The sequence below is a fragment of the Podarcis bocagei genome (assembly GCF_964188305.1).
Source record: "Podarcis bocagei genome assembly, chromosome: 1".
In the NCBI taxonomy this organism is placed as follows: Eukaryota; Metazoa; Chordata; class Lepidosauria; order Squamata; family Lacertidae; genus Podarcis; species Podarcis bocagei.
This window is the reverse complement of record NC_138125.1, coordinates 119,778,987-119,805,853: the sequence shown is the minus strand read 5'-3', so window position 1 is coordinate 119,805,853 and position 26,867 is coordinate 119,778,987. Positions and strand designations below refer to the sequence as shown.

The 26,867-nt window shown below is 42.2% G+C and overlaps 1 protein-coding gene across 3 annotated transcripts in view; it reads right to left on the bottom strand.

Annotated features, from left to right (window-relative positions):
• The window catches only part of CHN1 (chimerin 1), a 104,968-nt gene that overhangs the window by 29,298 nt on the left and 48,803 nt on the right, over window positions 1-26,867 (bottom strand). For 2 of the 3 annotated variants that reach the window (XM_081181061.1, XM_081181062.1), the window contains 2 exons: window positions 11,924-12,212; window positions 2,290-2,367 (listed from right to left, as the gene is read on the bottom strand). In XM_081181061.1, the coding sequence (XP_081037187.1) occupies window positions 2,290-2,367; window positions 11,924-12,212 (367 nt within the window). Of the gene's footprint in view, window positions 1-2,289; window positions 2,368-11,923; window positions 12,213-20,487; window positions 20,574-26,867 lie in introns of those variants that run through there. The other variant, XM_081181063.1, reaches the window with a different exon arrangement.

The following is a 26,867-nucleotide window of genomic DNA, read 5'->3' as shown; positions in this document are numbered from 1 at the left end:
CCCCCGAAATGACATACATTTGCATGGCACTTTAAACCACGGTTAAGCAAAACTATGGTTTGAAGTTAAGCGCACAACCTGCTCATACCCCAGGCTAAAATTGGGAGAGTTTCTTTCCTCTTGGTTACAGCTTGTGGTTTGTTTGGAGAGAAACAAACCACAAACCTGGATTCAGATCCCAAAACACGAATTAACTCCTGGCAGTGAGGAAGGAACAAAGCGCCCATGATTTTAGACCGGTGCAGCAGCACACTGTGTTTTCACCTTTAAACCATAGTTTAGCGTAATTATGGTTTACAGCAGCGGCGAAGAACCTTGGCCTTCAAGCCAAATTAGTTCCAGCAGGAGGCCTAATTTGGCTCGCAAGGCCTTTCACCCAAACCATGTCCACCTGCACTATACCTGACAGCATGTGTGATGTCAGATAAAGATGTGACTGCAAAGGAACAATTAGGAGCCCTATTGCGTGCTCCCAATTGCTCCTTATCAGATGATTGGCGCTGACAGCAAGCCCTGCTTACACACTGCATACATAAATACGGCATGTATATAAAGCCAACTGGGAACTCCATGCTTACAGTCAATCCCAAGTATTCAAAGCACATCATATATATGAAGGGCTTGGAATCCCATAAGGCAGGGCTAGGGCTAGCCTATATGGTGCCCTATAGAAGTTGATGGCCTGCCAACCTAGCAGATCGAAAGCACGTCGAAGCGCAAGTAGATAAATAGGTACCACTCCGGCGGGAAGGTAAACGGCGTTTCCATGCGCTGCTCTAGTTTCGCCAGAAGCGGCTTAGTCATGCTGGCCACATGACCCGGAAAAACTGTCTGCGGACAAATGCCAGCTCCCTCGGTCAGTAAAGCGAGATGAGCGCCGCAACCCCAGAGTCATTCGCGATTGGACTGTCAGAGGTCCTTTACCTTTTGAGAAGTTGCTGCACTACAACTCCCAGGATCCCTGACCACTGCTCATGCTGATTGGAGCTGATGGAGTCCAACAACATCTGGAGGCCACCATTCTGACTCCACCTGCTGTGAGTCGGTATTACTACCATCCATATTGCAAATAGGGAGAGAGTGACTTGTCTGGAAGCCACCGAGTTCATGGCAGACGTGAGAACCAGGAACTTGCCAATCTGTAGCTCCTTCTCTGAAACCATTATGCCCCACAAGCTCTCTAGATTTCAGCTCGGCTTTACTACAATAAAGCACCACAATAGCAGGGTTCATATGTGTCTCCAGTCCAGAGCTCCGCATATATTCAGGTGTGTGCACACAAGTATTCCAATTCATGATGAACACGTGTGCAATGCATTCCCAAAGAGTGAGCTTTGTATATGCAATGGAGCGTCCATACCTAAAACCGATCACTGGATCAGAGCACCTGAGCACCGACTGATTTCAAAAACAAGGAATACTGATATTTTACTTCGGGAGGAGTGTGGGCCAAATTTTTATTCTGACCCCTAATGGCAACCTCTTTTCCAACATAAAACCTACTGAGGTCTACCAGTTTCTGTTCTCTTGGAATAAGACAATGAGTAAGTGCTCATTCTGTTTACAAGACCTTAATTAAAGCACCCATTTAATCAGAGGGATGTAATGAATTATCTACAACCATCATTAGCTCAGTGTACACGTCTAAATAAGATAATTTTAAGGGTTCCCAAGAAATAGTGAAGAAGACAATTGTATGGTGTGTGTTTTTTAAAAAATAGTAATAATAATAATAAAATAATATTCAGAAGCTACATAAGGAAACTGTGTGGGTCTTTGAGAGTTACTAGCATTAAGAACCCTATGGTAACAACATGCTCTTTTCATCACAGTCAATTCATTAATGAAGGAGGGTGGGGAGAGAAATGAGCTAGGAAGCAGGAAAATGCAGACCATCTGCTCTGTCCAGATGCAATAAAAGCATGCTTCTGGCATCTAACACTATTTAATAGCAATGCACAGAGATAAGATCAGTAAATCCTTTGATCAAAGATCAAGTCTCTCTCACACAAAATCTTTATGTACCTCTGAACTAAAAGCCAGAATTTAACTAATATATTTTCCCAGACTTTTTTACTTGTACATACACGCCCAACTACTGGGTTAAGATTAGGAATTAATCAAATTAATTCTACACGCAATATGTTACTTTACTGAAGTGATTCTGCTAGGGTGATTTTTTGCCTAGCTTCAGAATGGAACACAGAGACATACAAACAAACAACTGCCCCAAACAAGTATGGAATAGCTGCCCAGGCATAGGTATAATGAAAGAGGTGAACTTCTTACCTTGAAACTGTGAACCTTTTCATATTTTGGAATGTGTTCGTTTTCTTTCAGAGTTGCTCTTCTGACAAGTGATGTCAGCTGCGAATAAGCAAAGAGTTTAAGAGGTTGCCAGATTGTCACAGATGACTTTTGAAAGCCTAGTCGCATTCCCAAGGCTGCCATCAATAAATCTCTTTGACGGCTCTCCTGTTTGGAGTTGTGAACGGCAGATCTATTAGCTTTTTGCCCTGACCAAGACTCTTTGGATGGCATTTTGGAAGAACTGGCAGGCGAAAACCGAAACCAAGAACCAAAAAGCCCAAACACCAAAAATAAAATAAAAACAAGAACTTTGCACCGATCTCAATTGGGTTAAAAGCAAAATGAAAGCAGCCTTATTATCCTGAAGCCTAAACTGAGCTGAAGAAGGGCATCATTGATGCAGTTACTATTTTACTTTAAAAGAAAAATCTGGTTTGGCTGTGGTTTCTTCTCTCTTGAGGGCTTTTGTTTTTTAAAAAAGCTTTCTAATTCAAGCCTGAAAACTTATGGGTCTGAATGTAAACAAAAGCAGAGTCCCTGTTAACAAAAGAAATCCCAGAATGTCTTCATCCATTTAGAAACCTATGCAGTGAATGCAGAAGAGGCAGTTTTCTGGACTCTTTTCTTCCCTATTCAACCATACTGATGACCATTTTGTATCAAAAGATGCTCACATACTGCATATAATCAGTTTCCAGTTAACAGACACTCTGCTAACCTCAGTCTAGCAAGGAGAGGGAGGAGGGGGCGGGCTTTAGCCGGCAGCAATGAATCTGACTGGTTAGATTTAGACGGCATGCAACCAACGAAGAGCTGGCAATAGAATTTAAGCAGCGTGGTGCTCAGGCTCACTCATCCCCCCTCCCACAGGAGACTTTCTTGCTGGCTCAAGAGGAAAAAAAAAATCAGCAGGAAGATAATGAGCGATGAATGAGTCATGCATCATTGCAAAATGGCATCTCTGCCATTTAAAAACTAAGGAGATTGCTCTTCAGTTTTAATGCCTGGAAATGTAGTGCAAGCAGGAAAGGAAGGAAAGCTGCATATTACATGGATGATTGAGAGAGATGAACACTAATCCTACTGCTCATAACTATTCTCACATGCAGGGACACGGGTGGTGCTGTGGGTTAAATCACAGCCTAGGACATGCCAATCAGAAGGTCGGCGGTTCGAATCCCCACGATGGGATAAGCTCCCGCTGCTCAGTCCCTGCTCCTGCCAACCTAGCAGTTCGAAAGCATGTCAAAGTGCAAGTAGATAAATAGGTACCGCTCCGGCGGGAAGGTAAATGGTGTTTCCGTGCACTGCTCTGGTTCGCCAGAAGCGGCTTAGTTATGCTGGCCACATGACCCGGAAGCTGTACGCCGGCTCCCTCAGCCAGTATAGCAAGATGAGCGCTGCAACCCCAGAGTCGGTCACGACTGGACCTAATGGTAAGGGGTCCCTTTACCTTTATTCTCACATGCACCTCCCTTTACCTTTTTACAACAATTTCACGGTAACACAAAATGCCTTTTCTTTTGCACTTGTCGTCTACATTGCTCAGCCTCCTTTTTCTTAAAAGGCTGTCACCATCACCTTCCTCTCCACCAACATCTTACATCTTGTGTAATGATTCCCCACTGCATCCAAATGAGTTGGGGCGATGGTACTGAAATGGGATCAGTGGTTGAGCTGGATGCCCCCAATGTCCTTTTCCAGGAACTGATGGAACTGTGGCAACTGATTGTAAGAATTATACTAGAATGATCAAACTAGCATGAGTGCTGGAGGTTGCTTTGATAGGCCTGGCAAACTGGACAAAGCAGCCATCCTTTGCTGTGGAGGCAGTTCTCTTTAGTTTTCATGTTCTGGATTTTCTCTTTAGTTTTCATGTTCTGGATTTTCATGTTTCATTGATGCCTTATGAGGAACGGCTAAGGGAGCTGGGCATGTTTAGCTTGGAGAAGAGGAGGTTAAGGGGTGATATGATAGCCATGTTCAAATATATAAAAGGATGTCACATAGAGGAGGGAGAAAGGTTGTTTTCTGCTGCTCCAGAGAAGCGGACACGGAGCAATGGATCCAAACTACAAGAAAGAAGATTCCACCTAAACATTAGGAAGAACTTCCTGACAGTAAGAGCTGTTTGACAGTGGAATTTGCTGCCAAGGAGTGTGGTGGAGTCTCCTACTTTGGAGGTCTTTAAGCAGAGGCTTGACAACCATATGTCAGGAGTGCTCTGATGGTGTTTCCTGCTTGGCAGGGGGTTGGACTCGATGGCCCTTGTGGTCTCTTCCAACTCTATGATTCTATGATTCTATGGAAGGGTCCAACAATTTGGAAAGGGAGCTCACCTTCTGAGTCCCTCTTCCCAGGTGTGGAATGTGGTATTTCTGTGTGTGAAATTCAAGATGCTACAGGCTGAGAGTGGAATACAGTGGTACCTCGTGTTAAGAACTTAATTTGTTCTGAAAGTCCGTTCTTAACCTGAAACTGTTCTTAACCTGAGGTACCACTTTAACTAATGGGGCCTCCCGCTGCCGCCGCACGATTTCTGTTCTCATCCTGAAGCAAAGTTCTTAACCCAAGGTACTATTTCTGGATAAGCGGAGTCTGTAACCTGAAGTGTGGTACCCGAGGTACCACTGTACACTGCTCACCAGAAACTTAGCAAGGATGGAGTAAGTAAGAGAAAAGGTTCTCATGTGAATCAGTAACTGGTTAAGAAACAGGAACTAGAGAGCAGGAATAAGAGGACATTTCTCTCTCTACTGATGGATCAAGAATTAAAATGAGCAGTGAGGGCTTCAAGATACCAAAAACGTTCAGGGAGGCTGAAACAGAAAGGAATTGCCAGGAGCTCCTAATCACTGTCTCAAAACTGGGCAAATGGGCAGTAGAATGGCAAATGCAATTTAGTGTTTTTGTTCTCGTTTTTATTACGCATTTTGTGTGGTTTTTTTATCTTGTATATTGTGGACTGCTGCAAGATTTACAGCTGAAGAGTAGTATACAAATTTAATAAATGACAAATAATAATAAATGAAATTGACTGGGCCTGATTTGTATACCTCTGTGGTCACTGCAAGAGGTACCTGCCAAGTCCATTGTATGGCATGTAACATGGTATGGCATGTAACATGCTCTTGAATTTAATGCTACAGCAATATTTATAAAGGAAGGGGTGGCATGATTAACACATGGGGAAGCATTCAGGTGAACAATAAACTAGCAACATTTAATTTTTTCTTCCCCATTATTAGAATGCACTTTCAAGTTTGTGAAACTCATTATATGTTGTATCCAATTCTCGAGGCTACTTTGCATTGTACGTAGTAAGTGATACCTGAATGCCAAAAGCATACAGCCTGTATGCATTTTTACATCTAAACTGTTCATGGCAAAATACTTGGGAAGTAGGAGTCCAAGTCTTTCCCATTCATTATTTCCCCATTATTCTTTAACAAAAGCAGTGACTTTAAGTGTACACGAGCCACTCTCATTCCATGTGTGGTGCACAGATTTTGTACTGTGGTTAATTTGGGTTTGAATAAATCTTAGATAGGGCTGCCATATTTCAAAAAGTGAAAATCCAGACACAAAAATTGTTGAGCTTGTTTTAAAGCTTTTTTTAAAATTTTATTTTAGGAAATTCACCAAAATATCAACACTTCCGATCTAAGTTGCCATATGCCTGGGTTTTCCTAGATATTTTTAATGATTTTTGAAAATCCCACCTGGACGCTATTTTCAATGGATGACTCCTGGCTATGTCCAGGAAATTCCAGACATATGGTAGTTTGTATTAGGTGTTAACTCTGAGACAATGCAGATGTCTTGTGGCAAGAATCCTCTTAGAAAGTCATCTGCATGAGAGTTGGGGGAATATTTTTTTAAGAGAACGTTTGCTATCTGTAGCTTTGACGGTTACTTGTATTAAAGCAGTAGTTTTCTCTCTTTAAATCTACTGTCTTGTTAATCAGTGCATGCTTTATTTCATTTTTAAAGAAGTTGTTATATCTTGTAGCCCTAGTGAAGAGGTTTTATTTCACACCTGAGTGGGGAATATTTGGTCACGGGGGGGGGGGGAATGGCTGACAGGACAAGCTATTTATGCAGGCTTCCTCAACCTTGGACCTCCAGATGTTCTTGGCCTACAACTCCCATGATCCCTAGCTAGCAGGACCAGTGATCAGGGATGATGGGAATTGTAGTCTCAAAACATCTGGCGGGCTGAGGTTGAGAAAAAATAGGTGGTGGTGGTGGAATAGATATGAAAGAAGCCTGTCTTCCTGGGTCATCATAATCTCCACATAAAATAAATTTTAAAAATGCCACTTGTGCTACAAACTTCCATCAAGCAGCTGTCCCTATGGATCTATTTCTAAGGCAAGGGGATTGAAAAAGTCACTCATGGAGAATAAGGCATGGCTTTGTTTACAGTGGTAAGGCAATGGGTTGTATCCAAGTAAGTTATACTCAGAAGTAGACCCAAGGAACAAGTAACATAACTCCACTGATTTCACTGGTTCCCTGAAGCTGCATTGACTGTCTAGGAAAATAAAGTATTTTCCAGTTCAATTACCAGTAGAAATAAGCAAGCCACCAACTTTGCACTTATATAATTAAGACTGCACCTTCCAAGAGCCTTGAAACATCATAAATAATTGTAAGTATTAACATAAATCATTTTGATATTTTTCCTTCCTCCCGTGGCAAAGAGCATGTTTATATTTTGACATGCTTATTTCCTACTTGTCAGTTTCCCTTTTCCCTATATTTCTTAAAACCTGATTTATTTTCAATTACACTTTAGGGTCACATTAGCAGAAAATGATTTCTGGATCCCGGAAAATTAAATCTAGAGAACGCCAATAAAAAGCAGAACAAAAACTACCTGACAGGAAAAGGTCACCCTATCACAGCTATGATTATGAAAAAGAGATTTTAATCAGAAAAGGTAGTTTTAAACTAATGAATTTCCATTCTCATGTGACTTTCTGCTACAGAAACCTATGGAACAATGTTACAAAGCTTCCATAATTAGTGCTACCTTGATCATCGGCAGGATTTTTTTAAAAGACCAAACAAACCCAAAAACAGTCATGCAGACTTAGAAATCACCCACACCTAAATCACGGACATTATTTATGCAGTTATATATTACTCAGGCAAATAATACACCCCAACCAATATAAGATTCAAGTTGTTTTCTATGAGAATACTGAATACCTAGTCATATACTGTATATTCAGAACTAAATTTTCCTGGAGAAAGCACTGGGCTACACTTCATATTTGAATATATGGTCTAATCCTACACAGCTGAATTGCCTGTGGACAAGATAAACCAGGACAAAGTGTTGCCTGAATGCCACAAAACCTTATTACACTGTTGTTATGATTATTTTTTTTTATATTATGCTGTCTATTATGCTTTTTATTATGTTTTTATTACTGATGCTCCATAAAATGTTTTCTTAATGTTGCACATTGCCCAGGGATCTTTTGATAAAGGGTGTTATACAAACTGAATTGTTGTTGTTAGTAAAATGTCTGTGATCAATTGCTTCATGTGTACTTTATTTTCTGATGAGACATTGATATTCAATTGCATTCTCAACTTGTGTTTACAAACTCTCTTGAAGTTGGTCTAGAAAACTGACCTGTCTGGGAGTTAGGTTACAAGGTGTGAACAGAGTTTGGAATGAATGCAAAATAAGATGACTTTATAGCAGTTCAGAACTATAATTTATTGGGTTGTTTCTATTTCTATTGTGTATTTTGTATTTTTATATTGTGATTTTCTGTTGTAGCCACCCTCAGGCCTGCGGGTATAGGGCGGTATATAAATTTAATAAATAATAATAATAGTAATAGTAATAATAATAATAATAATATAAGTCAGAGATATCATGTGGACTTAGGAACTCCAACAAAATAAAGAGCACGGGAAGAACACTGGTATATGTGTAAATGTGAAATGGTGTGCCCTTTTTTGTGGGAACTATAGACTCTCAATCAGGGTGCTGCTCTCTAGCTGCACTGGGAAAGGGAAATGGGAGATGTTTATGGGCCTACAAAATAGTTGCATCTAGTCAGATGCAGTAGTTAGTGGTTTGTACAGGAATCTGCATAGCAATTCAACCTTGGCCAAAAGCCGTTCTGGAAAAATCAATCTTTTAATTCAAAATGGATTTCTGAAATCCAGCTGCTGTTAAGTAAAACTGGAAATTTAAGACAATCCTTGTGAATTTTCAGAAAGCCCAGAAATGCCACAGTGATACATCTCAATACTAATATATATTTACTCATACGATTCTTGATTCTCACACATATAATTTTGTGGATGTCCAGCAAGCAATACATTAGCCCTTTCTGTGAAAACATCATACCTCCAGCCATAATATTTTGTTGTCTCTACAGGCATGTGAATGAACTTGATCCTCATGGATGTGAAAGTTAAAAATCTTATCTGACGTATTAATTTTGCAGTTCTTCAGTTCATGTAGCTGATTCAGCTCTGAAGGAATTTGGTGTATTTTGCTACTACAAACATCATTTGTTACAGATTTAATTGGATGCAAGTTATCCAAACTAGCTGTTCAGAAACTGTAAATGAAAACTGCAGACTGGCCAAAGCGTTTCAAAGTGGCCATTCACCTATCACTAACTAAAATCTCTGCCCAAATAATTTAACACTTTGTCTACTGGAAAATAATTGCAAACCACAATGACACAAATTTTGCTAAAGTCATTCAGTGAAAGATTACACTTGTACTTTGTTAAAATGATTTTGCTGTTGAGCCACTACTGTTCTAGTTAGTTCACAAAGCTACTTAGCATTTTAAGCTACAGATATCCATTTTTTATCTCTAGGTAAAAGCACTTTAGAAGCATCCATTCTCAGCGTTGTGTGAAATTGAGTCGCTAAACTATCATCTTCATCCTACAATGACATGACCTAGCCTTGCCAATAGCTATTCCTTTGAAACAATACCTCAAATTGGCAAGAAATCACACGGTGAAATGAAGGATTTTGCCCAATCGTTCTTTTTATAAATAGCAACAGGACAATGAGACAGAGTCAAAGTCCACAACTGCCTTCAAAAGTTAGATCAACGTCCCTCAGTAATGTCAGGGTCCTTCTTCACAAATTCGCCTCTAGTTCCTGGGTGCAGCAAGGAATTGCATGATCTATTAATAAGAGACAGTCAAGTCCTAGACTCATGATCCATACGGGTGAAACTGTTTCTGCGGATGATCATTTCCGCCCTGCAATAATCCTGAGACAATGTGGGGGCCAATGTAATGTGTGGGCAGACTCTGACATATTCTCCTGAGTTACTCACTGCAAGGATGAAAATAACTGGCTGCTAAGGAGGTTTGACAAGTTACCTATGGCTGATGTATCCCCAAACTATTCAACGTATAAAGGTAAAGGGTAAAGGGACCCCTGACTGTTAAGTCCAGTCGCGAACGACTCTGGGGTTGCGGCGCTCACCTCACTTTACTGGGCTGAGGGAGCCAGCGTACAGCTTCTGGGTCATGTGGCCAGCATGACTAAGCCGCTTCTGGCAAACCAGAGCAGCGCACGGAAACGCCGTTTACCTTCCCGACAGAGCAGTACCTATTTATCTACTTGCACTTTGACGTGCTTTCAAACTGCTAGGTTGGCAGGAGCAGGGACTGAGCAACAGGAGCTCACCCCGTCGCGGGGATTCGAACCGCTGGTCTTCCGATCGGCAAGACCACAGCGCCAATGTATATCAGAGGCTAAATCACGGTGTTGCTCTTTTCTCCTGTGCTTTTGTGTTAAGTATTATTTTCCTTTTGCTTTCTATTTGTTTTTCCCCCCAGTCATTACCTTACAACAATAGTATATGGCTAATTGAGCATACAGTGGTACCTCGCAAGACGAATGCCTCGCAAGACAAAAAACTCGCTAGACGAAAGGTTTTTCCGTTTTCGATTTGCCTCACAAGACGAATTTCCCTATGGGCTTGTTTCGCAAGACGAAAACGTCTCGCGACTTTGTTTCGTTTATAAAGTTAATTTATTTTCCCTTCAATTTTTGAATTGCTCTTTACAGTATGTGTGACTTTAAAGAGCAGTTAATAAACTGTTGTTGTACCAAATTTGGCTTTGTTTGGACTTTTTTTGACCATAGGAACGCATTAATTGATTTTCAATGCATTCCTATGGGATTTCGTGATTCGCAAGATGAAAAATTCGCTAGACGACAAAACTTGCGGAACGAATTAATTTCGTCTTGCGGGGCACCACTGTACATTGTTCTGGGTCTGTGACTGTATAATAAATTATGTTATTTTATTTGACCATATATTGTCAAATACTACCAGCAATGGATGTACTACTACAAGAACAGGCTTGCAAATTACCATTCATATGGGCCAGAATACACACACACACACACACACACACACACACACACACACACACACACACTTGCCACCCCCACAGTGCTTATACTGTACTTTCTTGGCAAAACCCAACTGTGTCATTGCTGGGGATTCTTTAGAAAGGCGTTACTAATGGAATTTATTATTTTTGAATGATAGCAGCAACAGAATTAGAAGGCACAATACGTCTTGTATATTTGTAACGATCTTCTGTTCCATTTCAGAGCCTGGGCTGTTTTTTAATTTATAATAGCCTTTTTCATGTTTTTGGTTATCATAATCATTTTAATATGAGGGGGGGGGAGTTTGAAATATCCTTCTAGAGCACCAGGAAACACAGTGCTCTTCAGTAACATTTTAAGTATATATACACAGCAAATAGTCATGATATTTCTGGAGAGTAAAAAATATAGTTTATCAGAATTGTACTGAAGGCCACATTGCCAAAATATCTAAAGCCCAGGAACAAATAAGAATTCAGCTTATTATTATTATTATTATTAAAACAACTCAAAATTCACAAAACTCAAAACAGCCTCTTCTGTATTTCATATTTAGAGTGTTGCATTAATTTTCCTGTTACCATGAAGCTGGATTCTGTGTTGTGAGCAACATACAGGGGTATAGCAGGATATTAGTGGCTTCAGATCAGTGGTTCCCAACCTTTTTTTGGCCATGCCCCACCTAAGCATCTCTTAAAAACAAATCAGTGGGGGTTTTCTTCCATTATAAACAATATTTTTTGACTGTTAGCATTTACTATATTACAACAAATAGTATACCCTTTGTTCTTAAACTTTCATTACACCCTTGATGAAATAATAATAATAATAATAATAATAATAATAATAATAATAATAATAATAATAATAATTTATTTATACCCCATCCACCTGGACTTTCACAGTGAAAAAGTGGGGAAGAACCTTTTTAAAATAACTGATATTTACTGAGTAAGCAAGCATACCTTACTTAAGTTACTGAAAGATTGAGGGGGGGGGGAGTAATTTGCATTTAAACACTTGACCTGTAATTTCTCTGTTCCTAATACACTGGATGAAGCACACTTTTTAATTTCTTTAAAAATTACAGTGTTGTTTCTTTCTTTCATACCCACTATCCTGTACGACAATGTCTTATTTTTCAAATCAGATTAGGAAATTTGGGAAAGTGTGGGAAGAATAAAATTGTGATTGAGTAACTTACCCTTTTTTCTACTATGTCATTGTCTCCCGAAGACTCTTTGCCATCAAGTGTATCTCTCACAGCCACTGTATGCTTCTTGTTTGTTGGCTCTCTGCTTAAAGTTGTATATCCTATGTGTTCATAAATTGGATTTATGGTCATCTTGGCAATGTATTCTGCTGCCTTGGTTTCAATATAAAGGGTGATCAATCCATCTGTCACCAGGTCGTGGATAGACTCAAAACGTTTCTCTCCAACGAAGTGTTTTCCATCATAGTAGAGTCTGAAGTTTCTGGTTTGATTTCCAAATCTGCCTCAACGGAAGAGAAGAGGTGTATTAAAAAACAACAACCAACCTTCAGCAAGAGAACTTTGCACATAATAAACATTCTCAAACAAACCGAGGCTAGTATATTCTGTGGGTGGTTTGAACGAGGAATACAGAATGGTCAGTCTTTGGCTTCAATTTCCAGCTTCAAGGACGGTGTACCAATCAGAACCTCATGGGAGGGGGAAACCAACCACTGTGGATAGAACACCAAAGATGTGCTTGGCCTTGAAAGACATGCTTTGTCCTCTAGTTACTTAATTATCTTGTGGACAAGCTGAAATTTAAAGCAGTTCAATGCTCAGTTGCTTGCCTATGAAGGGAGAAGTTCTCATCACACAGGATTATCTGTTGGAGAACACTAATACAAAGATCTGATGTCGCTCTGTATCTCTGCACCCTGTTGCCTTTCTGTAGGAAGAGGTCATTCAGGGCAGAGTCGTGCTCAAGTGCCATCAATGATACTGGGTGGAACTATTGCCAGAAGTGCAGCCATGCAGGACACACTACGCACAAGGCCAAGCATTCTTCATTCGTGGCCAAAGACCAAGGTCTAACTTTTCAAGCTTTGCACAAAAGCTGCCTTGTGCCGGGCTTATTAAGTCTGCAGTTCAAGGAAATCTTTGTGGCATAATGGCTCTGCAAGCTGGCGATTGATTCTGCAGCCCAAGTTGGAAATCATGTCCAGAGTAAGCTGAATTCTTGCACTTATGAAACATCCCACCCGAAGAGTGGAATGCAAGGATGCCTGCAGTAAGTCTTAGGTGGATGAACTCCCTTGGGGACTGTTTGTAGGTCTTTAGGCCACAGTCAACACTACTTTTCCTAGAGGGTGAAGGCATCCCCACCCAAAACAACACCACCACCACATTTGCTGCTGTCAAGTGTCAAGTCACTGACCAGACAACAGTACCAGCTACCAGTTTTAGCAGTGTATGAACAAAGCACTTTTTGGGGGGGATATAACCTTGAAATGTCCATCAGTCCATATACAGTGGTGCCTCGCAAGACGAAAAGAATCCGTTCTCTTCGTCTAGCGGTTTTTTCGTCTTGCGAAGCAAGCCCATTGAAGGATTAGCGGATTAGCGTTATTAGCGTCTGTTAGCAGCTTATCTGCTGATCAGATCAGCTGATAAGCGGCTTAGCGGCTTAGAAAAAGGGGGGGGGAAGGAAAAAAAACCAGCAGGAACTCGCAAGACATTGTCGTCTTGCGAAGCAAGCCCATAGGAAATTCGTTTTGCGAAGCACCTCCAAAACGGAAAACTCTTTCGTCTAGCGAGTTTTCCGTCTTGCGAGGCATTCGTCTTGCGGGGCACCACTGTACAATTGAGGTTTTAACCCACAACATTCAACATCCACCGTAGTGGCATGTAGTCCAATTTATGTATTCAGCAGAGGGTGTTCTGGAGAAGACACGCCTGCTTTGACCGATGACGCCTACTGCAGTCCCGGCAATGAGGGTCAGAACTGGGGATAGCTTACTCATAACGCCCCTTAGGTAAATAATGACAAACAAATCCCAGGATGATGATGGCAGCTGTGGTTTGTATGTTGTGTAGGACGCCTGTGCCTTAAGCAGTTGGGCAAAGAAGTCTTCCTGTAATTGGGCAATAGGAAACCTTGCCCGAATGAGGTAAATATAGCAAAAGAATACAAAATCTGGCAAAACAAACGGACGTTGATGAGGCAAGACAAGAAAAGGAGGGATTCTGAGGAACGTGGTCCTGCAGTTATATTAAACGATACAGTGGTGCCTCACAAGACAAAATTAATCCGTTCCACGAGTCTCTTCGTCTAGCGGTTTTTTCGTCTTGCGAAGCAACCCTATTAGCGTCTTAGCGGCTATTAAATGCTTAGTGGCTATTAAAGGATTAGCGGATTAGCGGCTAAAAGGCTATTAGCGGCTTAGAAAAAGGGGGGGAGCGAAAAAAATCGGAACACTTGCAAGACGTTTTCGTCTTGCAAAGCAAGCCCATAGGGAAAATCGTCTTGCAAAGCAGCTCAAAAACAGAAAACCCTTTCGTCTAGCGGGTTTTCCGTCTTGCAAGGCATTCGTCTTGTGGGGCACCACTGTACACATTTCTTTAAATCCATTTGAAGCAGAATGACTTTTCAGCATGGGGTGTATTTCTGGCTATACATGGGGAGGGTTACAAGACATGGTTTTTTTTGGGGGGGAGGAGGTGAAGAAGAATGGGTCTGCTGGCAATATTCGGCTAATATACCCTGTCCCTGCACACTTCTGTTGCATTATAGGGATGGCAATGCTAGCATACCTTACAGGGCTATTATAAGGCTTGAGATACTGCAACGATGTGCTATGAACACTTGAAATGCATTTTATAAATGCTATAATCCTCCAAGGGCAAACAGTCGTCATTATTAAAATATTGCTTTTCTGTCCTGTGCTTAATGTAACTGTTTTCCACTAGGAAACCTATCCTTTACACATTTTTGCACTTCTTGCTAAGTTACACAGAAACGCAACGATAACACACACTTTTGTAACAGCTGCTTTTTGTTTATTAAACAGGAAATTGGGTGTATATAATCGCATACTCTCATGTCTTAACAGAGGCTTGCTGGAAATGTTATTCCACGAACTTACAAAATGGGCTTTGACAATGTCATTAGGACACTCTAAATGGAATCCATTGTGCACTTATTTGCAAATAGCAGGCCTAAAATAAATGACTTGGTTGTATTAAAAAATAGTTTGGGATGACTTGTCTGTCTCTCTTGCTGACCAGCAGAATGCGCTATTTTGCACAATGGGGGAGGACTGAGCTAAACTGGAAGTACAGTTCTAGCTTTAAAAGCACACAAACATGCACACTTGTGAGAAAGCAGGAGGAGGTCAGGACAATTTCTCCAGAGGTTCAGCCACCTGGCTGAGGACCTCTTCTACCTTCCAGTGTAGTCTGGCAAGAGCATGGGGAAGGAGAAAATGGCAGCATATCCTGCCTGCCAGAGCAGCTCCTCTTGTCACACAACTTGAGTCCCCCCCTCCCACTGGTTTTCACCTACCATAACATGAGGGAAGCCTCGGCATTAGAGTGGGGGCACCTATTTCCTCGGCTTTCCTTTAGAATACATAGCAGGGACAAATTGTTTTAGTAAACAGTGGGCTCTGCTGTGGTGCCTCTGAAGGCGTAGGGGGATGAAGAGGTAGAAATCCATGAATTGAATGTTACAGCAAGTCTGCAACTTAAAGGTAAAGGTACCCCTGCCCGTACGGGCCAGTCGTGTCCGACTCTAGGGTTGTGCGCCCATCTCACTTAAGAGGCCGGGGGCCAGCGCTGTCCGGAGACACTTCCGGGTCACGTGGCCAGCGTGACGAAGCTGCTCTGACGAGCCGGCACCAGCGCAGCACATGGAAATGCCGTTTACCTTCCCGCTATAAAGCGGTACCTATTTATCTACTTGCACTTAAGGGTGCTTTCGAACTGCTAGGTGGGCAGGAGCTGGGACCGAAAGACGGGAGCTCAAGTCTGCAACTTACGAGCATTTAAACTTGTGTGATTCAGCTTCGTTTCCACCCCATCGTTCAGCCCGGACACTGAGGTCCAGCTCCGAGGGCCTTGTGGTGGTTCCCTCTCTGCGAGAAGTGAAGCTGCAGGGAACCAGGCAAGGGGCCTTCTCGGTAGTGGCGCCCGCCCCATGGAACGTCCTCTCATCAGATGTCAAGGAAATAAACAACTATCTGACTTTTAGAAGACATCTGAAGGCAACCCTGCATCAGGAGGGGGTTTTCCCGTTTTTTTAAATATATATTTTATTCAGGATGTTCTTGTTTTACAGAAGTGTAGTGCCTCATTTTATTTTTTTTATGTAACATTTTTACAAATCCGTTTCATTTGTTGAGGCATTAGGGGGAGAAGAAAAGAAAAAAGAAAAAGAGAAAGGGGGGTGGAGAGAGGGAGGATGGATAGGGGTGGGGTCGGGTGGCGGTGTTTCTATTATGTTTAATGTATGTAGCGTTTGGTGTCAGCGTTGCTTGTGTTGTTCACTTGTGTTCTTTTGGTGGTGAGAGAGGTTGGGGTTGGCCTAGGGTGTGATTGTTTGCTTGTGATTGGCTGTGGTGATCTTTGTTTTCGTGTGTGGGTGAGGTGGGTGGGTGTTTTGGATCAGGTTAGCCATATTGATTTGTATGCTGTTGGTGGATTATTGTCACTGTCCTGTTGGGCTGATCAGGAGGTTTTTTTAATGTTTGTTTTATATGTGTTGGAAGCAGCCCAGAGTTGCAAAATTATTGTTACTATTAAGCTTTACACAGGTGGCAAATAGATATAAAACAATTAAAAATGGGGCACGGTTCTGGGGAAAATGAGAATCCCTCCTGCCATTGAACCCAGTGGGTTTTGACTATATGTGATTTTGGCTTTAGACGTGATTCCCAGAGCGTAATCCCTCATGAATTGTAGTAGATTAAAACAGGGACAAAACAGGTCTCTCTTACACCTTCCCTGGAGCATTCTTGTCTCTAAAGTTGCATACTTTAGAGGAAGCTGGTAAAAAAGGCCTCTCTTTTCCAGTGTCACAAGTGACGTTTTGTGGAATTTATATCATTTTAAAGCACACATTCATATGATGAATGATAGGGAGCGCAAAATTCAAACAAACCCCTCTTGATGGGATACGGAGCTTCAAAAATTGTTAACCTGCCCTGGTCCCAAGTATCTTGTTGAAAGAGCTTCTTGCTTTGCCCACGAGACGCAGCAGACTTTGAACTTATTCTAATTTCAGTGTTGCTTCCAGCAGGAGAGCTGGGAATTTTATTTATTAATCTGGGAGTGGAAAGATTCTGAAAATGTGTAAATCTCTTATTTGAGGTTTAAAGAAGAAAAGCAACTATATGCTAGAGGCTTAGTACCACATGCTCAACTAATGACCCCCTGCTTTAGCCGGCTTCATTTTAAGGGGAGTCTTATTCGTGACACAGGTTATGTTCCTTGGGAACATTACAGCAGATGAGGAAAGACATTTAAGAGGGAAGAAAACTGAAGCAAAGATAGTGCCAAACTTGGATTAAGGTTGGACAGGACTCTCTCAATCCCAATGCTTTTCAAGCTGCTTCCTAGCCTAGGAAGGTAGCTACTCCAGTTCATTAAAAATGAGAGTGAATTAGAACATTTCTAAAAATGAAGCCTCAGTATGATTATTAGTATCAACACTATCTCATTTTCTAATGCAACATTTCCACAGAATCAGGAAGCTGGAATAGGCCCATATCCACCTACATATCCCCCAACCACAGCTAAACACCCAAACTTAAGCTATTCAATCCATACCACAGTGTACCAAAAGCAGTCTTTTTTGCAGTTGTTTTAAGGCACAGAAATTTGGGTTTATTTTTTAACAATTTTGCATAACAGTGATATGTCCATGATCACTTCTGAGGACCTCAACTTTTGCAACCCAAATGTTCATAAGGTGAGGTGACTAAAACAACAACAAGCAGCAAAATCTAGCCCAGCAGCAAATTCAATAGTTACTGGATATTTCTTCAGTATGTTCTCCTGTTAGCCCCTTACATTTAAAACAAAAACAGTGTCTTTATTGCAGAAACAGGTGACCTAAACTACTGTAACATTGTGTGTCAAGGACAGATGATGTTAAGTGTTTGAATGCTGTGAAATTATTTTTGCATGTTAAAGAACTCATTAACAATGACAGAAACACACGTTATCATCTGGGGGTTTTTTTGTTTTACTTGAGATGTCCTTGGTTTTTCTTTATCCTTTGTCACATTCGCATAATGTATTTTCCCCCAAACACATTAGAAGACCTAATAATGAATAGTTGTAGGTCTGCAACAATCGCTCCTAATTACCAACATATTTCATTGGACTTGAACTCCTGCAGCGGTGGCAAATTATTGGTACTAGTTGTGAACCAATTCCTTTTATAATACCACAAATCCATTGATGGTGCTGGAATTATATGTCGTATAATCTGGCAGACATCATGCAGTGGTGCGCTACAAACCTTACAAGATGCACGAATCTTTTAGAATTGTACATATTGCACATATCAGCACAAGCATGATATATCATAGCAAATTGTGTTCATCTATTTTTCCTTTTCATCATGATTATGGAAAGTTATTTTTCAACACATGTTTCCAGGCTGAGGTCTTATATCACAAACGGGTTTGTGTTTTCTCTGTATGCAGTTAGTACATCAGCTTCCACTCATTCCGTTTTTTCAGTCAGAGGCCCATTGGGATACCCAGCCAGAAGGGCGGGGTATAAATAATAAAATTATTATTATCATTATTAGCATTTGCTATTCCACACCAATGGGTTAGGCTTGATTGAATAATACTGTGATGGAGTTTATTTGTTTGTTCCTTGATGTCTCTACTTACTCTGCCTAGGGCAGGCACATAGGTATTTCTGTACTTATGTACCTTTTTTAAAAAAATGTATCTTGACAGAAAATGTTGCCAGCCTCTAATTGTCATGTTTCTAGAAAACATGTACTTTCTTTGTGAAGGGGGCGATATCCATTTCCAGTTGGTGTCTTAAGAAAGAAAGAAAGAAAGAAAGAAAGAAAGAAAGAAAGAAATAGCAGAGATCTTGAACGAGAGTAATGTTTAGCTATATCAAGCTGCAAAAAATGGCAAAAATGTGATAAATTGGTCTTGCACCAGACCTCCATATTATTTATTTGTTGAGGCTGCAATTCCTGTCTCCAAGGTAATCTGCATTTACTGTGTGGAGATCTTGAGAAAACAGCTCCTCCAGACTTGATCATTAAAATCTGGCTGTGCTTTCGGCATGAGACAATTAGTTGAAGTAGGTATACTTGCACCATTTGGGATGTAGAAAAGAAAATGGCTAGATTATGCTAAGGTGAGGAGAGAAGGAAGTAGTGACCAAGGGGTGGTGTGTCCCGTTTTTGATGTTTGAGGCAAAACAGGAAGTGCTGCCCTGCTGCTGCCGCCACCACCTCTGCCACCAGCATTGGTGAGATTGTGTGTGCTCCACAAAATCTTGCCCCAAATCAGTGTGGAGGCAGCAGGGCCAGCCCTGGAAGGGGGTATTGGTAACTGAGAGTACTAACCAAAACCACATGTGACATACCACCCCAAAATATGGAATTTTTGTGCTAACATGCTTCCATGTGGATATATAATGTTGTTGTTGTTGTTGTTGTTGTTGTTTAGTCGTTTAGTCATGTCCGACTCTTCGTGACTCCATGGACCAGAGCACGCCAGGCACTCCTGTCTTCCACTGCCTCCCGCAGTTTGGTCAAACTCATGCTGGTAGTTTCGAGAACACTGTCCAACCAGCTTGTCCTCTGTCGTCCCCTTCTCCTTGTGCCCTCCATCTTTCCCAACATCAGGGTCTTTTCCAGGGAGTCTTTTCTTCTCATGAGGTGGCCAAAGTATTGGAGCCTCAGCTTCACAATCTGTCCTTCCAGGGAGCACTCAGGGCTGATTTCCTTCAGAATGGATAGGTTTGATCTTCTTGCCGTCCATAGGACTCTCAAGAGTCTCCTCCAGCACTATAATCCAAAAGAATCTATTCTTTGGCGATCAGCCTTCTTTATGGTCCAGCTCTCACTTCCATACATCACTAGGATATATAATAGGCTCTTTTTATTAACTGGATTCTCCAAGGGTGGAAAAATCCAGATTAAACGTAACAAAAGTATGGACTGCCATTTTGATGACATCGAATGGACCCCGCATAAAACTTGCATATACCAAACTGCCAAGATTGCATAATAAACTCCCATCTGAAAGCGCCCAGTGTTTTTATTCACTGGCTGTGAGTGCTCAAGTGTCAAAACATTCAAGCGCTGTATACATTAGCTTATCCAAGGAGCCCAGTTGCTTAGGAAGCTTAGCAGTTTGCATATACCTGAAAACTCCCGGAGTGTTCAAAACATGTCAGGGAGATTTGAGCTCCTAAACACTCTCAGATTTGCAAATGACCAAGGGCACAAACCATACAGAAAAGTTTAGTGTGCCACCCACTTCACACATGCAACTGGAAATTAGTTAAGAGCAGATTTCCCATAGCCTTACTTGGAATGGCTAACAATAATAATAATAATTTTATTATTTATACCCCCGCCCATTTGGCTGGGTTTCCCAAATTGTTTTATTTTTAGACTAATTGTTTTGATTAAAGGCACTAATCAAAACTGAGAAGCAATTCTGTTCCTGTTGGTGTCACAACAGGGCTTCCTAACCCAGCCAGTGCTGTGAGCCTTCGACATCACTACCTTACCATTCCAAACTTACCTAGTAGCAGCAATGACAAGAGGACTCAATGGGGCTTCTGGCAGGCCCAAAACACTGTTGGAAGCATTCATGGCAATGTCCAGAGCCAATTAGGAACCACAAGAAATCAAATTCCCAGGGGTTTTTTGGTGGTAATTAATTTCCCATGGATCCTGGCAAAGGAGGAAGTCGTATTTATAGACTATGGGTGGTATTCAACTAACATTCGGCTCAGAATAGACTCACTGAAATTAATGAACATGACTAAATTAATTCGTTATTTTCAGTAGCACCACCCTATATGTGGTATTCCCAAATCTGCCCATAAGCACCAAAAGGTTGAGGACCTCTGGTCTAGAAATATGTCATCAGGAAAAGCTAGGAAATTATAAGAAAGGAAGGCACAGTACGTAGGGCACTTAGCAGGGTTGTATTTCAGGCCATTTTGACTCTAACTCGGCTGTTTCCACAGGGTCAGCCCAATTCAGAAAGGCTCTGAGAGGTCTAGATCCCATAAATTTGCACTTCAATCACCAAAATGTTGGCATTTGTCACCCATCACTAGTGAAGAAGTGTGGTAGATTTCTTTCTCCCCAACAGCAGGTTCTTGTGTGTGAACTGATAGTGTGTTATCTATATGTGAACCACCACATTTGAGTCATGTATTTTATGTTATAATCTGATTTGGATTGCTATGCTATTTCTAAAATTTGTCTTCACTTGCTCATTTTCACATAAGTGATTTAGGAAAGGAGCTTTCCATTAGTATTTTTTAAAATACTGTTGAATATTTTAGACAGTAGATGTCTGGCTCTCCTGTTGATCAAAAAGGTTGACTATTGATTATCTGCATTAATACAGCTATTTCAAATATAATTTTTCTTCCTACACCATCCCCCTGAACTCACAGGGAGAAGGGGAGAAGGAGAGAGGGAGAGAGGGAGAGAGAGAGAGAGAAAACAGAAAGTTAAACGAAAATGAAATGGGATTATATGATCAGTTTTCCAATCAAATTCTTAACTGGAAAACAGTCAGTGAAATGTTGTTGTTAGCTTAGAGCTGACAAGAAGTGTTAAACAAGTGTTATGCTGCTAATAAAAATAGGTAGCTTCACCAAATTTATTTACCCCATTAATTCTCTTGACCAGGGTTACATAAACCAAAATATGAAGTAGGAGGTTTTAATTACTGCTTCGTGGTATTTGCTCATAAAATTATTTCAGAGTGTGATACCCATAAACTTTTGAATTTGCAGAGAAAGGAAAATAATGTACCAATTAATATTGCTTGTCGGTTCTATCTTTTTCTTTTAAACAATACTGAGCAAAACACTGTAAACAAGGGAGATTCCACTTAGTGAGCATGCAAATAATGATAATCATCCACATGCATGTATGCCTATAAAGTGTTAAGTATGATGTAAACAGGAAATCCAGTTTTGTTTCTTCAACTTTCAGTGTGGTTGCTCCTATTTTGTGGATGTCCACTCTCTGTGCTTTCTGGGAACAACTGAAGATGTTTTTGTTTGAACAAGTTTTTTCCGCTGAATGAAAAGGTCTCTGACTTAGGTGTTCATTCTGAGTTATTTGTAAACATATCCAGTAGCTTTCTGGAACTGCTTTGAATAGGATGTTTGCAAATTTGCCTGGGAGACTCATGCAAAAGGCAATAAATCAGCAAAACAACAGCTACTATTCTCCCAAAGAGAACGGCACACACTTTTTCTTTTTCTTTAGAATTTCTGTTTTTTGATTCCCTTTCAAGCCACTGGTATTCTATTCAGTTATGCAATCATTCAAAGCACGAATGAAGTATCAAAGTGTCTTTCCATGGAGTGAGGGAAATATCTGGCACAAAAATCAAAGTTCAGTTATTTAGGTAAAAAACAAACAAAAAACCAGGCCTAGTTCTCATTTATGCTAGTATTAAGTTTCAAATTTATTCACAGAAATATGAACACCATATTGGAAAACTTGCCAAAGGCAATTTCTTTATTTCTCTCTCCAGTGATGTCATCCACACATTCAAAATCCTTATTAGGTGTGCAGAGTTAGGGCAGAAGAATGTAATTAAGCTGCTACTGTAAAAACGACTTCCCTGCTATACCAGTTATTTATTTCATCTTTTATTTATTGCATTTATACCCCACCTTTCCTCCCCCGAGAAGGAACATGGTTCTCCCCCTCCTCCTTTAATCAGCACAACCACCCTGTAAGGTAGGTTAGGCTGAGAGGCAGTGACTAGCCCCAGGTCACACAATGAGCTTCATGGCCAAGGGGGGATTTGAACCCTGGCCTCCCAGGTCCTAGTCCAGCACTCTAACCACCGCGCCACACTGGCTGTGCTATTATTAGGGCCATGTGGGGTCAGGTGTCCCAAGTGGTCTGCTGCAAGGGCAAGAGACCAAGTGCATCTGCCAGGTGAGGCCAAATTTCCAGAGTGTTGCATAAATTCCAGAGGGGACAGAGGCAGGTGTGCAGTCAGGGCTGGCAGATGGCCAGGCTCGAAAGGGTGGCAGTCCAACGGGAGGCATAGCATAGGATTCTGTATAGCAAACTCTAGCAGGGAGTTGCTCAGATCCTGGAACCAAGCCTGAAGCCAGTTATGTACGGTCAAACCCTCCACTGTTACCTTCCCAGCTCAGCTGGTCTGGTTGGGCTGAAGAGGTGAAAGCATCTCATCTCTGCCCATTTTCTGAGTGGCACTACAGCAGAGTAAACAACAAACCTGAGAGTTGCCCCGACGGAACAAAGGGTGAAATGCTGGGCCTCTGTTGCCAGAGTCTTCCCTATTCAGCTTGGCTCCCTAATGTAATATGTGCTGCAGGGAACTGCTTTTGCCAACACACTTGCAGGAGCAACAGCTTGTGCTCTGCTTCTTAGTTATGCAATTCTTGATACAGCGGTACCTCTAGTTGCGGACACGATCCGTTCCAGGGTGCCGCTCACACCCTGAAAAGACTGCAACTAGAGTGGCGCTTCTGCGCAAGCGTGGAGCGCGATAGAGCACTTCTGTGCATGTGCGAAGCGCGCAGAACGCTTCTGCACATGGGGCGAAACCCGGAAGTATAATTCCGGGTTTGTCGTGTTCGCAAGCTGAAAAGACACAACATGAACCTAACGCAACACGAGGTATGACTGTACTTTGGCTGAATTGAGCATATTTACATCTACAGCGAGGGACGCGGGTGGCGCTGTGGGTTAAACCACAGAGCCTAGGACTTGCCGATCAGAAGGTTGGCGGTTCGATTCCCTGCGACGGGGTGAGCTCCTGTTGTTCGGACCCTGCTCCTGCCAACCTAGCAGTTCGAAAGCACGCCAAAGTGCAAGTAGATAAATAGGTACCACTCCGGCGGGAAGGTAAACGGCATTTCCGTGCGCTGCTCTGGTTCGCCAGAAGCGGCTTAGTCATGCTGGCCACATGACCCGGAAGCTGTATGCCGGCTCCCTCGGCCATTAAAGCGAGATGAGCACCGCAACCCCAGAGTCGGCCACGACTGGACCTAATGGTCAGCGGTCCCTTTACCTTTACCTTTTACAGCAAGGTTGTAAAAACCCCAAATTTCACTGGGAAACAATGGAAAACGACAACATTGAGAAAATAGGGGGCATTCAAATAAATAATTTTGTGAACAGAACAACTTCTGCTACTGCAATGGGACTTCCCCCCTCTCTTCCCCCTGGACATACCCTGTGTCATCACGATATCTGTTTCAGGGGATTGGGGGAACTGGGAGATTTGATGGGGGGCATGGGGGGAGGAGGCGAGGGGAATGTTCCAGTGTAGAATGTTCAAATTTTCGCCTTAGTGCTACATACAAGTTCAGTTGTGGTTTACAGGCAAGAACAGAACAATCACCCTTATGTGAGTGTGGAAAGCATGAAAAAGAAGAATAAAATAGCCAGTTCCCTGTCATCAGATGGCAGTACAGAATGCATTGCTACACATTAACTCCAGTGAGCTCATTCCTCTAAATGCTTATCAAGATTTAACACTGTGCACTGACAGAGTTTCCCTTCGCAATGCTCCCCGTTCTGCACGGGACAAGAATCTCAGCAGGAATTATTTCCTCACTATTAAAATGCATTACACCCTGCCTCTGAGTATCTTGCCAACAATTGCCGAAGATACAAGAGCAGGTGGAAGTCTGTTGCTAACAGAACAGCTAAGGGTAATCTGGGAATTCTGGCCAAGGGAATAGAGAACTGATAATAGAGGACAGATTGTTGGAGGAGGCAGTGGCGGCGGCAAGGAGAACGGGAACATAGCAAGAACCATACGGGAAGAAAGAGAGATAACAGTCTGGGGGAGGAAAGAATGGTCCAGGTAATTAATTAACTCTAGGTTATTATGATCAATGCAAGCTAGAGAACTAGCTCCTAGCTGCCTAGAGTAAAAACTGCACTGACAATACAGGATGAAGGAACATTCCCTTCCTCAAGGCCATTTCACAAATTACACAGCAGCAACCCTGGACTTTGTGCACATTCACAGGCAGATGCAGCCTAACAAGTAGAGCACTGTTCAGGAAAAAGGTTCATCGTTTTTGCATCTTACATTTGTAGGTGTGCACTTAAAAACACCAAAACAAAACCCTTTGAAGCAGCCGGCCACCAGAACTACCTTTAGGGCATATAGACTTGTTTCTCGAGTATCTCAAGTGGCCCCCAATGCTAGGAAATTATTAAGGAACATTGGAAACAAAGAGGGGCAAAACTAATATTTTCGGGATCACATCACAGAGCATTGAACAGGAGCTTCTGAAGACTTATGACCTAGCACAGGATTCTCAAAACTAGGGGCGTTGGCAACTATCATCTTTTGTTTTCGTTCCAGGGCTGCTCCACCCTATCTGATCCCATGTGTTTTTTTAGGTACTCTAGTCTAAACTGGCCAGAGATGAATGAATGCTGGAACAGCCTAGATGGGAAACTGTGGCCCTCCAGATGTTGTTGGACTCAACTCCCATCAACATCAGGCAGTGGGTGATGGGAGTCCTTAGTCTAACAAGATCTGGAGGGCCACAGTTTCCCATCTAGGCTGTTCCAGCTTTCATTCATCTTTGGCCAGTTTGGCAGTTTCCCTGCTGTAAAAAAAGGTAAAGGACCCCTGGACGGTTAAATCCAGTCAAAGGCGACCATGGGGTGCGGCGCTCATCTTCCTTTCAGGCCTACTGTAGATTATGCCAGATGTGCCGTTATGAGACACACTAGCGGGAAGTACAAGAACCTGCTAAAATGATAATCTTGCAAGCTCTTTCCTGCTGAATTGCACCTAAAACCTCTTGTTTTAAAATATCTTGTGATATGGCCCACTGGCCCACCGGAACTAAAGATGCACATGGTTCTGGACAATGCGAACCACCCTCTCTCTTTCCCCTCTTCTCTCCAAGGAAGGAACCAAGCAGTTCTAGCTTTTAAAGAATTTGGTCCAGTCACCTGAACTCTTAGTTAATCCCTTTAATCTAATCAATCTTTTACTTTTTTTTTTAACAGTTTCATCCTAAAACTCTCAAATTTCTTTTTGAGTCTCTTCACTGTTCATTCCTATACTACCAACTTTTTCTTTTTTGCATTCCTCTTATCACTTCAGAACGCATTGTTCAATTTATTGCTTTCTAGTTTCTTGTTTAGGGACGTGAGTGGCGCTGTGGGTTAAACCACAGAGCCTAGGACTTGCTGATCAGAAGGTTGGCGGTTCGAATCCCCGTGATGGGGTGAGCTTCCGTTGCTTGGTCCCTGCTCCTGCCAACCTAGCAGTTCGAAAGCACGTCAAAGTGCAAGTAGATAAATAGGTACCTCTCCAGCGGGAAGGTAAAAGGCATTTCCGTGCGCTGCTCTGGCTTGCCAGAAGTGGCTTAGTCATGCTGGCCACAGGACCCGGAAGCTGTACGCTGGCTCCTTCGGCCAATAAAGCGAGATGAGCACCGCAGCCCCAGAGTCGGCCATGACTGGACCTAATGGTCAGGGGTCCCTTTACCTTTTAGTTTCTTGTTTAATTCACAGAGCATTACTTAAAAAAACACACAAAACATTCCTGGTGCCTACAACCTGCCTGTGCCTTTTCTGGGAAAGAGCACCCTGCATCTCAATGGGGGGGGGGGGGAAGAGACAAAGGAAGTTGTTGTCTCCCTACACACAAAATCAGCATGTCTTTGATGCCCTGCTTGGGAACTTGCAGAGGCATCTGACTGGCCACTGTTGGAAACAGAAGGCTAGACTAGCAGAACAAGCACCCCTTGCCCTGCTGCCCATGCCCATGTTACCACTGGCTGCTGATGCTCGCTGCTCCTGCCTGGGCACACGACAGCCAGACCCCTGGCTCGAAAGGAGGAGGACGAGGGGCTGGAGCGAGATGGGCCCGCTCCCCCCATTCCAGCCCTGTTGGCGCCATGACCTCTT